At 40.2% G+C, this 18,217-nt stretch overlaps 1 protein-coding gene across 1 annotated transcript in view; it reads left to right on the forward strand.

Moving 5' to 3' along the window:
* The first annotated feature begins 3,371 nt into the window (after positions 1-3,371).
* LOC135504104 (teashirt homolog 2-like) overlaps positions 3,372-18,217 on the forward strand; it is a 72,389-nt gene continuing 57,543 nt past the window's right edge. Inside the window, 1 exon segment of the mRNA XM_064922394.1 lies at positions 3,372-3,848. Coding sequence (XP_064778466.1) covers positions 3,809-3,848 — 40 coding nt within the window. The 5' untranslated portion in view covers positions 3,372-3,808.

Here is an 18,217-nt window from a genome sequence, read left to right on the forward strand (position 1 = left end):
ATAATTTAGAATGCATAAGATCCTGTATTTACGATAGAGTAGCTGCCTACGGCCCGATAGAGATATTGCTCTCCCTTTGTTCTTCAGTCTTCCCGCTCTTTCACTCAAACCCAACCCCCTTTTCTCTGTCTCTAACCAACTGTCATATCTCTTCCGTCCGCTACGGACGTTTTCCTTTATGAAATAATTTGTAATCATTCTGTGTATATGTAATTCTGTGTGATTAGTTAGGTATTTAGTAAATAAATAATTAAACCCAAGTTTGTATTGCTGATTCAACTTGTTAGCCAGGGTTTGTGACGATAACCAAGAATGTACAACTTTCAGATGAGACTGAAATAAGGTAACAATTAATATTGACTGCTATTGATGTAAAATATTACCAGGTCTTTAAGAGTTTATTCTGAGGATAACTGCTCTATAAATATTATTTTGTGGTGCCCCGACTTTCTAGTTAATTACATTTACATGATTAGCTCAATCAGGTAATATTAATTACAGAGAAAGGATTTTATAGAATAGCATGTCATATCACTTAATCGGGCATAGCCAAAGACACGACAATGGCTAGTATATTTTAATTAGACTGGCTACGCTGCTCGGTTTTGTAGCCAACCTGCGTAACTAAATAGTTGAACCAAAGATGCAAATCAGTACTGGGTTGTTGGGTTGTTGCAACATTGGAAACAGTCACGGGGAGGTGAAACTAACTGCTCTTAGTGAATTCCAGAACACTGATTTCCTCAAATAAGAAAATCCTTGTTCAACATGAGGTCGTGGTCAAAAGGTTTTTTATTTTGTTTCACATACACTATATCTACAAAAGTATGTGGACACCCCTTCAAATTGGTGGATTTGGCTAATTCAGCCATGGCCGTTGCTGACAGGTGTATTAAATCGAGCCCATAGCCATGCAATCTCCATAAACAACGATTGGCAGTAGAATGGCCTTACTGAAGAGCTCAGTGACTTTCAAATTGGCACTGTCATAGGATGCTGCCTTTCCAACATTAAACTTTTTTTTTTACAGAGACGTTTGAGAGATTTTTTGGACAAAAAAAAAATGTGACTGATTGATGTCAAAGTGCATGTTTGTGCCTTTCTTGTGTTTAGCGAACATCGATTACATGTTTCATCATTGAATGAGTACATGTGAGCAACATCATTTGCAATTGGAATATGTTATATGATTTTATAATGTTGGGGCTTTGATATCCTCAGACAGACAAAATTCTAACTAAGTATACACACATCAGTGTCTTTGTTTACGGCCTTCTCAGCATGCAGGCAACACAATGCATCTAATTGCTGCAACACTGAACATTTTGGAAGCTTGGAGCCACAAGTGTCCACAGTTAGGAACATAATCCCACTAAAACTGGTTTGTTACCATATGTTATGGTTGTGGATCATCAGCTATGTGGTGGAAAATCCATAAGCAGCCAAGTAAGAGAGATGCAGCCGTGTAACACTGAAATGCTTGACAAAAAGATGTGAAATTGTACTATAGCATAGACTAGTAGCAATATATAATATACTGTATATACACTGATTGTAACAAACATTAGGAACACATGCTCTTTCCATGACATAGATTGACTAGGTGAATCAAGGTAAAAGCTATGATCCCTAATTGATGTCCCTTGTTAAATCCACTTCAATCAGTGTAGATTAAGGGAAGGAGACAGGTTAAATATGGATTTTTAAGCCGTGAAACAATTGAGACATGGATTGTGTATGTGTGCCATTCAGAGAGTGAATGGGAAAGACAATATTTAAGTACCTTTGAATGGGGTATGGTAGTAGGTGCCAGGTGCACCGGTTTGAGTGTGTCAAGAACTGCAACACTGCTGAGTTTTTCACGCTCAACAGTTCCTTGTGTGTGTCGTGTCAAGTTGGCTGGATGTCCTTTGGGTGGTGGAGTCAACATGGGCCAACATCCCTGTGGAACACTTTCGACACCTTGTAGAGTCCATGAACCGACAAAGGCGTTAGTACACTCAGTGTATAGCAGAGATATCCCATAGACATCAATGCATGATTCACGCATGCACACACACACACACACGCATGCACACGCACGCGCAAGCACACACACACACACACACACACACACACACACACACACACACACACACACACACACACACACACACACACATGACCTCCCATAGACATCAATGCATGATTTACACACACGCACGCACACACACACATAAGAACACACACCCCTGAACTGAGGGGAGCTGGGTGGCGGTGTACACACACACATGCTTCTTTTGAAACACACAGCCGGGACCGGGGTGGGTGTTAAAAGCTGTCAGACAGGTATGGCTGGGGTTGCATCTAAGCCGTGATTGATCACACCGGTTCAGGCCGAGTTCAGGGGAGGTCGCTGGCATTGTGGGTAAGATGACTGATATCCACATCAATGGCATGATGGAATATTATTATGAAGCCATTTGTAATGTAGGGACGGACTGGTCAGGGCAAACCAGTTTCTCCGAAAGGGTTTGTGAGATCATGTTGCACTGTGAGGACCACCGAAGTCATCCATCATATTACCTAAACCTAGTTTCTGATTATGTCATGAGTAGCTTCTCTATATAATAGGAACACAATTTGTCTAAACTCCTACTTACCTCAATAATCTAGTAAGGACATTTCTGGTGAAGCAGTTGGTCAAGTTCTCCTGCAGCATTGCAATTCTCAAACAGAATTTGTAGAAATGGGCGGGGATTAGACATAATTATCACTGTACAAGATATTTCTAAAATATTACAGCACAATATTACAGCACAAAACGTGTTTTTGTGAGGGTGAATGTGAAGTTGATGAACATGATGCTACGCAAGACTGATTCACAGATTACAAAGACATAAACAGGTGTTGTATACTTCTTATACAACTCTATAACCTCATAGCATTTACTATGTTTGGAAGTAATTTCAGTTTTGAAATACCTATTTCTTTCTTCCTTTCAACACTTCAGCAGAACATTGTGAAAACAAAAGGTAATTTAAATCGATGACGTATAGTACCTTCTTTAAAAAAAAGTTTCTACCGGGCCATATCCTGGGATTTTCTCTGGCCCCTGTCCCTTTAATAAGTTATTGAGCGTAACAAATGTATGGTTTCCACTAGCTTCCATAGCCATAAAACGAAAATTGGCACAAAATAAAGTCGCTTTTTGGTCTTACTTTAAGGTTAGCAGTGTTGTTACGGTTAAGGTTAGGTTTAATATAAAAAAAATATATAAGATACATTTTAGAAATGGGCGGGGTTTAGACATAATTATGACTTTGTGGCTAGTGACGACCAAATGTCTGACTGCCATCATCAAGTCCAGGCGAGGAGGGAGGAGTTTTTAATGTTCAGTTTGTACTATGTATCGATGTTTGCTGGCATCGCCTCACCCTGCCTGCTCCTTGCGTGATATAGCCTACTGTACCATTACTCAAACGTTTTACGCTCTTCCTTCCATATATGCTATTTAATACAGGGTGCTCTCAGAACCTGACTGGCATCTATCTGACGGACGTCGTCCTATGGCTTTGGTGGACCGAAACGGAAAGAAAAGGAGAAGACAATCCGCCCTATATGATCTAGGAACCGTGAAAGAAGAAGAATTGCTTTGACACCTGCATTGCCCAGGCAACGTTTTCTGACTCTGGATTTTATAGTAAGAGGAAAGAAGTAGCCTACTCTGAGAGCAAAATAGAGTCGCTCGCTCTGCATGGACTAGCTTATTAGACTGCATACTGATTTCACCTGGACAGAGTGAGCTACGTGAACTACGAGTTAAAAAATGCCAAGGAGGAAACAGCAGGCGCCGAAAAGGGCTACGGGTAAGAGGACATTCACACGTATATTGTTAAACAATATTAGATGTTATTCTTATCAAACTGATATAGACTCTTTACTGACCCAAAGCGAATATCAAAGTGACGGTAATACGAGATGACAAAGGTGCAATTTATTCAAATATACTCAAGTCTTTTTTTATAATAAGTTAAAGTTTTCTGTTTTTGAATAAGAGAGAGATGCATAGGCTATTATGCGCACATATGTGGGGTTAATTTCATTGAATTAGTCTACTTTAGGGTTTGTAATTTAGTCCAAGTCCATTCGAAAATAGTTTTACTAGAAAGCAAAAGTTGTGTGTATTACCATAAACGATTAAGACGTGTGTAAAAGTACATTTCAGATGTGTGCTTCGAGTAGGCTGTCTGAAACAGTTTAACTGACAAAGAACTCTTATTATTTGATATCACGGACAAATGGATAACAGAGTACTTTTTGGCGTGTGTGTGTCTACTGTGTTATGTGTTTAAACAAGATGGAGAACACCTGAGACAATCATTGACAACCACTAACAGTTTAATGCAAATGTTATGTAAATAGTTATACCTGACTGTCACTTAGTAAACTGAATACATACAGTAGGCCTACATCATCTACAGTGCAAGGTGTAAAATATGAACACAGCTCTGTTGCCTAAATGTAGGTGTTATGGGTCATCAGAAAAAATACATGCACATCTTTCAAATAAGGCTAGAGTTTGTGTTGCCCTTAGTTTTTTGTGTGTGTACTTAAGCATATTTCTCAGTGTGGCCTTTCTTCATGTCATGACAAATAGTGCTGAAGGTCATCAGTGTGCCAATACTTGGTTTGTTATGGTGACCAACTAATTTGAGTGTTTACTAATTGGGTTACTTAAGCCAGATCGATCATTACCAAAACCATCAGGCTGTCCTACTCCTTCTTTCATCCTTTGTTACCTCACTCTGCTAAATATTTGGTGATAATGCTCAGTAATTCAGGCCATATACATCACCTGTATGATTAACCTTAACCTTGTTCTTTGACAGTGTTTCCACCATTGTAATAACGCACTGTAGTGCAGACCAGTGGCTTTATTAAAATAGGGACTGAAAATATTTGGGATGATGGATATTAATTGATTGATAAAAGGTATTGTCAGTGGAGGTGGCAGGATGGGGTGGGTATAACTTGTGCAATGTTCCAACAGGAATCTGTTCCAAAAACTTCAGAAATAACAAGGTTGCCAACAAACAACGCATACAAAGTTGGATAGCGGCCGAATAAGATACCGGGTAGGGAGTGAGCTATTTCATAGTTTTCACTCACCACGTTTATTCAGAAAAATGTCTCTGGTAGCCTATGGACAAAGATTAAGAATCAGCTACGTTGGTGAGTTGATGCCTATTCGGCAGCTAGTTAGCTAGGTGAATTGATCATGCTACTTTGTATGCGTTGTTTGTTGGCAACCTTGCACTTTATGAAGTTTGTGGAACAGATTCCTGTTGGAACGTTCCACAAATTATACCGACCCTGCAGTTCAGTGGGTTTCGAAGTTATCACTCCTTTTTATGATTGCGGATGTAGGCACCAGATGGTGATTGTTCTCTGCCAGTAATGGCAGATCAATATAGTCGCTTAAGATCGTGAAACCCTTATCTAATAGACACTCACTCAAGAGTATGGACACACACACACAGACCGACAGAAAAGCACCTCCAAACACGCACACTCATCCTTACATATATGTGTGTGTGTGTGTGTGTGTGTATATATGCGCACACACACACAGTGCCTTCGGAAAGTATTCAGACCCCTTGACTTTTATCACATTTTGTTACATTACAGCCTTATTCTAAAATGGATAGTAAAATTTATTTAAAAAAGCACTCTACACACAATACCCCATAATGACAAAGCGAAAAACATTTTTTTATTTAAACTTTTGCTTATTTATTAATAATAAAAAGTAATTTATTACATCAATAGTCAGACCCTTTGTTGTGAGACTCGAAATTGAGCTCAGGTGCGTTCTGTTTCCGTTGATCATATTTGAGATGTGTTTTGACAACTTGATTGGAGTCCACCTGTGGTTATTTCAATTGATTGGACATGAATTGGAAAGGCACATACATGTCTATATAAGGTCCCACAGTTGACTGTGCATGTCAGAGCAATAACATAGCCATGAGGTCAAAGGAATTGTCCTTGGAGCTCCGTGATGGTATTGTCAAAGCACAGATCTTGGGAAGGGTACCAAAAAATATCTGCAGCATTGAAGGTCCCGAAGAAAAGTGGCCTCCCATCATTCTTAAATGGAATAAGTTTGGAACCACCAAGATTGTTCCTAGAGTTGGCCGCCAGGCCAAACTGAGCAATCGGGGGAGAAAGCCCTTGGTCAGAGAGGTGACCAAGAACCTGATGGTCACTCTGACGGAGCTCTAGAGTTCCTCTGTGGAGATGGGAGAACCTTCCAGAAGGACAACCATCTCTGCAGCACTCCACCAATCAGGCCTTTATGGTCGAGTGGACAGACTGAAGCCACTCCTCAATAAATGGCACATGACAGTCCGCTTGGAGTTTGCCAAAAGGCACCTAAAGACTCCCAGACCATGAGAAAGAAGATCCTATGGTCTGATGAAACCAAGATTGAACTTTTTGGCATGAATACCAAACGTAATGTCTGGAGGAAACCTGGCACCATCTGTACGGTGAAGGATGGTGGTGATGGTATCATGCTGTGGGGTTGTATTTCAGAGGCAGGGACTGGGAGACTAGTCAGGATTGAGGGAAAGATGAACAGTGCAAAGTACAGAGAGATCCTTGATGAAAACCTGATCCAGAGTGCTCAGGAACTCAGACTGGGGAAAAGGTTCACCTTCCAACGCAACCACAACCCTAAGCACACAGCCAAGACAACGCAGGAGTGGCTTCGGGACAAGTCCTTGAATGTGTTTGAGTGGCCCAGCCAGAACCGTGGCCTCGGACTTGAATCCGATTGAACATCTCTGGAGAGACATGAAAATAGTTGTCCAGCAACACTCCCAATCTACCCTGACAGAGCTTGAGAAGATCTGCATAGAAGAATGGGAGAAACTCCCCAAATACAGGTGTGGCAAGCTTGAACTGTCATACCCAAGACTACTCAAGGCTGTAATTGCTGCCAAACGTGCGTCAACAAAGTACTGAGGAAAATGTCTGAATACTTATGTCAATTAAATATATATTATTGTATTTATATATTTGCAAAAATTTCTAAAAACCTGTTTTTGCTTTGTCATTATGGTGTATTGTGTGTAAATTGTGGGGGGGGGGCAATTTAATACATTTTAGAATAAAGCTTTAACGTAACAAAATGTACAAAACGTCAAGGGGTCTGAATACTTTCCGAATGCATTGTAATGTACATACCTACATACACAAAACACCAGTCTCAATGTCAACAGTGAAGAGGCGAGTCCAGGATGCTGGCCTTCTTGGCAGAGTTGCAAAGAAAAAAACATACCTCAGGCTGACCAATAAAAATGTAAAAATTAAGATGGCCAAAAGAACACAGACACTGGACAGAGGAACTCTGCCTTGAAAGCCAACATCCCGGAGTCGCCTGTTCACGTTGAGACTGGTGTTTTGCGGTTACTATTTAATGAAGCTGCCAGTTGAGGTGTCTGTTTCTCAACTGGACACTCTAATGCACTTGTCCTCTTGCTCAGTTGTGCACTGGGGCCTCCCACTCCTCTTTTCTATTCTGGTTAGAGACCGTTTGTGCTGTTCTGTGAAGGGAGTAGTACTCAGTGTTGTGCGAGATCTTCAATTTCTTGGCAATTTTTCACATGGAATAGCCTTCATTTCTCAGAACAAGAATAGACTGCCGAGTTTTGGAAGAAAGGTCTTTGTTTCTAGTCATTTTGAACCTGTAATCGAACCCACAGATGATGATGCTCCAGATACTCAACTAGTCTAAAGAAGGCCAGTTGTATTGCTTCTTTAATCAGAACAACCGTTTTCACCTGTGCTAACATAATTGCAAAATGTTTTTCTAATGATCAATTAACGTTTTTAAAATTATAAACTTGGATTAGCTAACACAACGTGTCATTGAAACACAGGAGTGATGGTTGCTGATAATGGGCCTATGTAGATATTCCATAAAAAAATCTGTTTCCAGGGATAATAGTTATTTACAACATTATCAATGTCAACACTGTATTTCTGTGTTATTTTAATGGACAAAAAAAGTGCTTTTCTTTAGAAAACAAGGACATTTCTAAGTGACCCCAAACTTCTTATATATATATCTATTTATTAGTTGAAGTCGGAAATGTACGTATACCTTAGCCAAATACATTTTAAACTCAGTTTTTCACAATTAACATAGGTCAGTTAGGATCACCACTTTATTTTAAGAATGTGAAATGTCAGAATAATAGTAGAGTGATTTATTTCAACTTTTTATTTCTTTCATCACATTCCCAGTGGGTCAGAAGTTTACATACTCAGTGAGTGTATTTGGTAGCATTGCCTTTCAATTTCGGGTAGCCTTCTACAAGCTTCCCACAATAAGTTGGGTGAATTTTGGCCCATTCCTCCTGACAGAGCTGGTGTAACTGAGTCAGGTTTGTGGACCTCCTTGCTCGCACATGCTTTTTCAGTTCTGCCAACAAATCTTCTATAGGATTGAGGTCAGGGCTTTGTGATGGCCACTCCAATACCTTGACTTTGTTGTCCTTAAGCCATTTTGCCACCACAACTTTGGAAGAATGCTTGGGGTCATTGTCCATTTGGAAGATCCATTTGCAACCAAGCTTTAACTTCTTGCGTCGAGCAATCCCGGATCCGGGATCCTATTTATAGCCTCAAGCTCTTTAGCATAACGCAACGTTAACTATTCATGAAAATCGCAAATGAAATAAATATATTTGCTCTTTAGCTTAGACTTTTGTTAACAACACTGTCATCTCAGATTTTCAAAATATGCTTTTCAACCATAGCTAAACAAGCATTTGTGTAAGAGTATTGATAGCTAGCATAGCTATAAGCCTAGAATTCAGCCAGCAACATTTTCACAAAAACAAGAAAAGCATTCAAATAAAATCATTTACCTTTGAAGAACTTCAGAAGTTTTCAATGAGGAGACTCTCAGTTAAATAGCAAATGTTCAGTTTTTCCTGAAAGATTCTTTGTGTAGGAGAAAAATGCTCCGTTTTGTACATCACTTTTGGCTACCAAAAAACCCCGAAAATTCAGTCACCAAATGCCGAACTTTTTTCCAAGTTAACTCCATAATATCGACTGAAACATGGCAAATGTTGTTTAGAATCAATCCTCAAGGTGTTTTTCACATATCTCTTCATTGATATATCATTCTTGGAAGTCTGCTTTCTTCTCTGAATTAAATGGAAAAATACTTGCAGCTGAGGTTTACGCACCAATTTCGACGCAGGACACCGGGCGGACACCTGGTAAATGTGGTCTCTTATGGTCAATCTTCCAATGATATGCCTACAAATACGTCACAATGCTGCAGACACCTTGGGGAAACGGCAGAAATTGTGGGCTCTCTCCTCCTCACAGCCATATAAGGAGACATTGGAAAACAGCGCTTCAAAAATTTTGCTCATTTCCTGTTTGAAGTTTCATCTTGGTTTCGCCTGTAGCATCAGTTCTGTGGCACTCACAGATAATATCTTTGCAGTTTTGGAAACGTCAGTGTTTTCTTTCCAAAGCTGTCAATTATATGTATAGTCAAGCATCTTTTCGTGACAAAATATCTTGTTTAAAACGGGAACGTTTTTTTTTTATCCAAAAATGAAATACTGCCCCTAGAGTTCAGAGGTTAACTTCCTGACTGATGTCTTGAGATGTTTCTTCAATATATCCACGTAATTTTCCTCACTCGAGATGCCATCTATTTTGTGAAGTGAACCAGTCCCTCCTTTAGCAAAGCACCCCCACAACATGATGCTGCCACCCCCGTGCTTCACGTTTGGGATGGTGTTTTTCGGCTCCCGAAAAGCCTCCCCCTTTTTCCTCCAAGCATAACAATGGTCATTATGGCCAAACAATTATTTTTGTTTCATCAGATCAGAGGATATTACTCCAAAAAGTACGATCCTTGTTCCAACGTGCAGTTACAAACCATAACTGCACACTGGCTTTTTTATGGCAGTTTTGGAGCAGTGGCTTCTTCCTTGCTGAGTGGTCGATATAGGACTCATTTTATTGTGGATATAAATACTTTTGTACCTGTTTCCTCCAGCATCATCACAAGGTCCTTTGCTGCTGTTCTGTGATTGATTTGCACTTTTCCCACTAAAGTATGTTCATCTCTAGGAGACAGAACACGTCTCTTTCCTGAGCGGTATGACAGCTACGTGGTCCCATGGTGTTTATACTTGCGTACTGTTGTTTGTACAGATGAATGTGGTAACTTCAGGCGTTTGAAAAATACTCCCAAGGATGAACCAGACTTGTCGAGGTCTACCACTGTCTTCTGAGGTCTTGGCTGATTTAGAAAAAAATAAAAAAATAAGATATTGCCATATTGTCAAGGCATTGCGTTTGAAGGTAGGCCTTGAAATACATCCACAGGTACACCTCCAATCAGAAGCTTCTAAAGCCATGACATAATTTTCTGGATTTTTCCAGGCTGTTTAAAGGCACAGTCAACTTAGTGTATGTAAACTTCTGACTCACTGGAATTTTGATACAGTGAAATAATCTGTCTGTAAACAATTGTTGGGGAAATTACTTGTCATGCACAAAGTAGATGTCCTAACCAAATTCATTAAAAATCCTACAATGTGATTTTCTGGATTTTTTTCCCCCTCATTTTGTCTGAGGCCTGTAATTTATCACTTCATCTTTTTAAGTGGGAGAACTTGCACAATTGGTGGCTGACAATACTTTTTGGCCCACTGTATATACACTGCTCAAAAAAATAAAGGGAACACTAAAATAATGCATCCAAGATCTGAATGAATTAAATATTCTTATTAAATACTTTTTTTTTTACATAGTTGAATGTGCTGACGAAAAAAAATGATTTCCATTGATAATTTGTGTGATTTATCAACCCATGGAGGTCTGGATTTGGAGTCACACTCAAAATAAAGTGGAAAACCACACTACAGGCTGATCCAACTTTAATGTAATGTCCTTAAAACAAGTCAAAATGAGCCTCAGGAGTGTGTGTGGCCTCCACGTGCCTGTATGACCTACCTACAACGCTGGGCATGCTCCTGATGAGGTGGCGGATGGTCTCCTGAGGGATCTCCTCCCAGACCTGGACTAAAGCATCCACCAACTCCTGGACAGTCTGTGGTGCAACGTGGCATTGGTGGATGGAGCGAGACATGATGTCCCAGATGTGCTCAATTGGATTCAGGTCTGGGGAATGGGCGGGCCAGTCCATAGCATCAATGCCTTCCTCTTGCAGGAACTGCTGACACACTCCAGCCACATGAGGTCTAGCATTGTCTTGCATTAGGAGGAACCCAGGGCCAACCGCACCAGTATATGGTCTCACAAGGGGTCTGAGGATCTCACAAGGAGTCTGAGGATCTCATCTCGGTACCTAATGGCAGTCAGGCTACCTCTGGCGAGCACATGGAGGGCTGTGTGGCCCCCCCAAAGAAATGCCACCCCACACCATGACTGACCCACCGCCAAACCGGTCATGCTGGAGGATGTTGCAGGCAGCAGAACGCTCTGGCAGTAGTGCTCTTGTTCCTCCTTGCACAAAGGTGGAGGTAGCGGTCCTGCTGCTGGGTTGTTGCCCTCCTACGGCCTCCTCCACGTCTCCTGATGTACTGGCCTGTCTCCTGGTAGGGCCTCCATGCTCTGGACACTACGCTGACAGACACAGCAAACCTTCTTGCCACAGCTCGCATTGATGTGCCATCCTGGATGAGCTGCACTACCTGAGCCACTTGTGTGGGTTGTAGACTCCGTCTCATGCTACCACTAGAGTGAAAGCACCGCCAGCATTCAAAAGTGACGAAAACATCAGCCAGGAAGCATAGGAACTGAGAAGTGGTCTGTGGTCCCCACCTGCAGAACCACTCCTTTATTGGGGGTGTCTTGCAAAATGCCTGTCATTTCCACCTGTTGTCTATTCTATTTGCACAACAGCATGTGAAATTTATTGTCAATCAGTGTTGCTTCCTAAGTGGACAGTTTTGATTTCACAGAAGTGTGATTGACTTGGAGTTACATTGTGTTGTTTAAGTGTTCCCTTTTATTTTTTTGAGCAGTGTATATCACACACACACACAGTTGAAGTCAGAAGTGTACATACACCTTAGTCAAATACATTTAAACTGAGTCTTCTTGGGTATGATGCTACAAGCCTGGCACACCTGTATTTGGGGAATTTCCCCCATTCTTCTCTGCAGATCCTCTCAAGCTCTGTAAGGGTGGAATGGGAGCTTTGCTTGACAGCTATTTTCATGTCTCTGCAGAGACGTTCGATCGGGTTCAAGTCCGAGCTCTGACTGGGCTACTCAAGGACATTCAGAGACTTTTCCCGACGCCACTCCTGCATTGTCTTGGCTGTGTGATTAGGGTTGTTGTCCTGTTGGAAGGTGAACCTTCGCTCCAGTCTGCGGTCTTGAGAGCTCTAGAGCAAGTTTTCATCAAGGATCTCTCTGTACTTTGCTCCGTTAATCTTTGCCTCGATCCTAACTAGTCTCCCTGTCCCTGCCACTGAAAAACATGCTGCCACCACCATGCTTCACCGTAGTGATGGTGCCAAGTTTCCTCCTGACATGACCCTTGGCATTCAGACCAAAGAGTTCTATCTTGGTTTCATCAGACCAGAGAATCTTGTTTCTCATAGTCAAAGAGTCATTTAGTTGCCTTTTGGCAAACTCCAAGTGGTTTGTCATTTGCCTTTTGCAGAGGAGTGGCTTTCATCTGGCAACTGTACCATAAAGGCCTGATTGTTGGAGTGCTGCAGAGATGGTTGTCCTTCTGGAATGTTCTCCCATCTCCACAGAGGAACTTGAGAGCCCTGTCAGTGTCGCCTGTCGGGTTCTTGGTCACATCTCTGACCAATGCCTTTCTTCCCAGATTGCTCAGTTTGGCTAGGCGGCCAGCTCCAAAAAGTGTCTTGGTGGTTCCAAACTTCTTCCATTTAAGAATGATGGAGGCTACTGTGTTCTTGGGGACCTTCAATGCAGCTGAAATGTGTTGGTACCTTTCCCCAGATCTGTGCCTCTACACAATCCTGTCTCGGAGCTCCACGGATGATTCCTTCGCCCTTATGGCTTGGTTTTTGCTCTGACATGCACTGTCAACTGAGGGACCTTATGCAGGTTTGTGCCTTTCCAAATCATGTCCAATCAAATGAATTTACCACAGGTGGAGTCCAATCATTGTAGGATGATCAATGGATACAGGATGCACCTGAGCTTCATTTCAAGTCTCATAGTAAAGGGTCAAATCTTATGTAAATAAGGTTTCTGTTTTTTTATTATTTATAAATTGGCCAAAATTTCTAATATCCTGTTTTCACTTTGTATTGTGTATATATTGATGAGGAATAGTTTTTATTTAATCCATTATATAATAAGTCTGTAACAACAATGTTAAATCCAAGGGGTCTAAATGCTTTCCATATGCACTGGGTATTTATTATTATTATTCACACACTAAGTATTTTTGTCCCACAAATCCCTTTTCTTAAAAACGATGTGTCCCCAACCCACTATTATCCTGGGAACTTTTGAAAAGATGCCTAAGATCCCTTTACATGCTCTCAGCTGCCTTGTCTGTAATCTGGTAAATGTGTCAGCCCTTTAGAGAAATAAGCCTTCCTGAAGAGTTTCTTCATTGTTCAGGTAATTGTCTCCTCTTTGACAGGCACATTCATCAGTGGCTTAATGGTCAATCAAAAGTTGGCAGGCAGAGTGTTTCCATTCTTTCCTATCCACTACATTAGGAATACTTAATCAAAATGTCTCCCGGTAATGGTTGTGAAGAGTTCATGACTGACTGATCCGTTGTCTGTGCCGATAGAAAATTAACAGCTCGGCACCGGAGAGATGTTGGCCTGCAGATAAACAAATTGTGTATTAATATTTCATCTTCAAGACCTGAGATGTGCTAGCAGGCAGCTGAATATTCCTGGGCGTTGTTGTCATTTTTCTCACTCGCTTTTTTTCCCCCTCTGTATTCTTGAAGGCTCTTTGCAGCTGTAACTCATTTCGCTTGATGACTTTACTGGGGTTACAGAGAGTGACGACAAATTGATTACCTGGCAGAGCAAGAATGGTGCGAAGAGAGACACGGGCTGACAGTCATGTTATAATAATATGTTTAATGATGTGTGGATGGGAACCGGGAGAGAGGGCTATTGAAATGAGATGCAAGGATTATTATTATTTTTTATTTTTTTGTGGAGATGTCGTAGGCCTATACCTCAGTGAAAATGTGATTTTGAAGGTGTAATGAAGAAAATGTCCTCAGCTACAGCCCATTAATTTATGGGACATTTTGTTTGAGGCGACAGACATTCATGCGAATTTCAGTTACAGTATTAGATTTGCTCATCATTCATTGAACGTAAGGGTGACTTAAAGTTACAATTTCCTTCCTGGCACCAAGGAATATGGGATGGAGTATCGGAAAGCATTTCAGTGTTTTGTTTCATATGTTGCAGACACATGCAACCCTATGACTGGATTAAGTACTGTAGCTCTAGCTGTGCCTCAAACCGTAAGCCCAATTTTGCTTTTAAACAAGATACATTGGACAACAAACAAAGGCTCTAAGTGTTGCAGTGCCAGTACGTGAGTGACAGTAGCTTGTGGGGATTGGCAAGCTGAAAGTGATTTGTTCTGGAAACATCTTATCATCTCGGCAGATGTTGTATATTCTAGTTCATGTAAAAAGAAAAGGATGTCCAGAGTAGCAGTTTGATTTGAAAGACAAAAGATGAAATGTAAGGGCACCACCAAATATAGAAGTGATACATTTTCTGTCCTATTTTTCTATAGAAGATCATAACCTTTGCTAATTATTGTTTTGTACCAAAAAGTGTTGACTTTGTCAAAGGTCTTGATGGCTTAGTTTTGCTCTCATATTGAGTTGTCCTCATATTTAGTATAAGAGTAATATGGGTTGTGTTGTGTGATTTTGGAATGATAAATGCCATTTAGCAAATGTTTTTTATCCAAAGAGACTTAGTCATGCGTGCATACATTTTTCGAGTGAGTGGACCCAGCAGGATTCAACCCACAATCTTGGCATTGCAAGCGCTATGCTCTACCTGCTAAGCTATAGAGACCTCATTACATTTTACGACAGTGAAGTGAGGTGACAGCAGGTGTGGATAGGTAATAGTCTGAGAGGGAGTCAGTGCGCCCCCCTGCTATCTATGTGATAAGAACAGAGACTCCTATGCCCTCCAGCGGACTGATCTCTCCTGTGTGGAAAACAGTGTTATGATTGGTCTCAAGGCGAGTGCCTGACTGCCTGTGCAGTGTTGCACCGTACCTCCTCAGTCACAACGAGACTGCAGCCTACAACTGCAGCTTGCAACTGCTCCTTCACCTTGCGTTCCCTCTGAGACCTGTGCTAGTTTCCAGGCAAATTACACAATTTGATATGCCATTGGGCTGGGTGATTCAGGTGTCCATGTGATCATCGTAGCAGAAAAAGGCTTTCTTGTTATATTTTTGTTCCTCATTAAGGCAGACAATAACTAGAACATTTGGGAGTTTATTTTAAGCAGGCTAAATGTCAAGGATCAAGGAAATTATTCCACAGCACTGTGCTTTGTCCAGGTTCCAGATACAATGGTTTAATGACCGAAATGGGGAAAAGACTGAAGAGTAAGGGCTGTTCATCTAAATGTACTTTGAAGATGAAAATGGGAAGGATTAGTAGAGATAATGTATTAAAACACTGTTCCTGCTGTGTGAAGGATGTTTGTATACGACTAAGTACAGTGGAGGATTTCCACTTGCCAAGAGCACTGCATTCTTGTAAGTATGCAATAAGCACATTTACCCTGTACATCACCTTATAAAACACAGTTTACTCCAACACAGGAAAGACGAGAATTGTTGAATGAAATGTATGGTTGTAGACCTACTTTTTGGACATATGGCTCTGAAGGCAGTGCTGGATCGGGTATCTAGCGCCATATGCCTCTCAAATGGATACATCCATATCTGTTCTATTTGACCCAATTCACAGAAGAATATCCTGTGTTGTATATATGATGTTCTCTCATTTTAGTTGTATACACATCATATTGTGTACGCCACATCATATTGTAAGTTACTTAAATTGTGAAAAAAAATAAAGTTGTGTGTGAGATTAGCATAGAGAAATTTCAAATTTGACGACAGCACCTCGAGAAACTATACAACATTTGAGCAATTTAGTGCTTTTGCGTTTTTTTGTTTTGAATCTTTTATTTTTGGGGGGTTTTGATTGATTCATTTTATTTATTTACACATAATGTGGGTTGAATGCTGTAACAACACAGAATAAAACAATTTAATACCAGTCCCATTGTTAGTGTCTGCCCATTACTGCTAATCGGTTATTACCCTTAATTTATTTATTCACATTACTTTAATCAAATATTTCAGTAGTTGTGTATATTACATTTCATTATTTTATTCTCAAGTCATCAACTCATCTCTATAGAGCTACTGCCTATACTGTCAAACATCATTTTAGTAGTTCTTCAAAGTAAATAAGGCTTAATTCATGACTGCTGAATACCTACTATCAATCACTTCGATTGGGTATTTTCAGGTAGAGACCTCGCGAATTAACTGCTCTCTATCCCTTTCCATCCATCACGCAGTCTTCTCTCTCTTTCCTTTTCTTCCCCACACTAACCTAATGTGGCAGGCGTAAAAGAAACACAGACCAGACAAGTAGGCGTGCAATGGATTATGGTCATTGTAGTTAGTTTAGCGCAGACAGTGGTAAATTATATAGAATTATTGGTCTGTTGGAAGCTACAACTCCCTACAACATCACACAGTTCGCAGTAGTGATCTGATTTATCTTTAGAGAAACTGTGCAAAGTGCACATTAAGCTCACTGAAAAAACAGACAGGACTGATTGGGTCAATTAGTTGTTTTAAACAAAAAATAATCAACATTTTGGTTAATTGCTCAGTGCCACTGAATGCAAAAAAAATCTAAAACGCAGTGAAAACATTAATCTGAAGTTATCTGCGGTGTACCTGATTTGCTTCTAATCAAATCCTTAATAGGCTTAAATTAAGATGCAAATTAACTCTCAGCAGTTACAGTCTGCAGGAGCTAGGACAATATTGTGCTAATGGTGTGATCTGTTACAATTTAGAAAGGTAAGCTGACTTCATACTGTGGCTCTATGCTTTTCCTAGAGGTCAAAAGGCAGTTCAATTTGCATTTAAATGTTGTTAATATTTTAGCATTCATTCTTAGAAAAAAAGGGTTCCAAAAGGATTCTTCAGTTGTCCCCATATGAGTAACTTTTAAAGAACAATTTTTCTTTTCAGGTAGAACCCTCTGTGCAAATGATTCTACATGGAAAGCAAAAGAGCTCTACCTGGAACCAAAAAGCTGACCTCCCTGGCCTATGCTCTCTAGACTGGGGTCCAACGGAGGCTTTTACGTTTGAAAGAATTTCACCAATTCAATCACATTTCGTGTCTTGAAAGAACAACTCTTGTACATTAACCTCTTAGTATTCAACTATTCAGGAATATAAAGTGGGCAAAAAATCATGGTATTTTCAATGTCTATTACTGTATACTACTGTATTTGATAATCAATTCATTGATCAATCAATGGACTAAACAGAACCGTATATCGGTTTCTTCTGATTTTGGGCATTTGAAACTATTTTGCTATGATTGCAAAATATCAGATATACAGATATATCTATATAATGTCAGTTGATGGTCCTCTTAGTAACATATTGCAATAAACATTCATACTGAACAATATTCCTAAAATTCAATACAGCAAATGTAGTATGGTTACTCAAATCAGACTGTTTTTGCTCTTCACTTTCCATTGGTGTGCATTTCAAGCCTAGAGTTATTTGCCTGCATGTGCTGAGCCAGTCTTTTGAAACCAACATCTTAATTGAATCTCATTAAATAGCACTGACAGCTTGGGTGTTTTTGTTGAATATAGAGTGATTCTGCTGTGCTTGCAATTTGATTAAGAGGATTCAAGAGAACATATTATTGTATGCCTTGGTTTACTCTGGTATGTAAAATTAAGTCAATCATTAAAGGGAATGACCTGTTTAATGACTTTTTACCAGGCATGTACTTTACTAGGTAACAGTTATGTTACTTACAGTGCATTCGGAAGTTTAGACCACTTCGACCCTTTTCCACATTTTGTATTCTGTTTTTCCTCCTCAATCTAT

This window comes from Oncorhynchus masou, chromosome 18 (assembly GCF_036934945.1).
Source record: "Oncorhynchus masou masou isolate Uvic2021 chromosome 18, UVic_Omas_1.1, whole genome shotgun sequence".
Taxonomy (NCBI): Eukaryota; Metazoa; Chordata; class Actinopteri; order Salmoniformes; family Salmonidae; genus Oncorhynchus; species Oncorhynchus masou.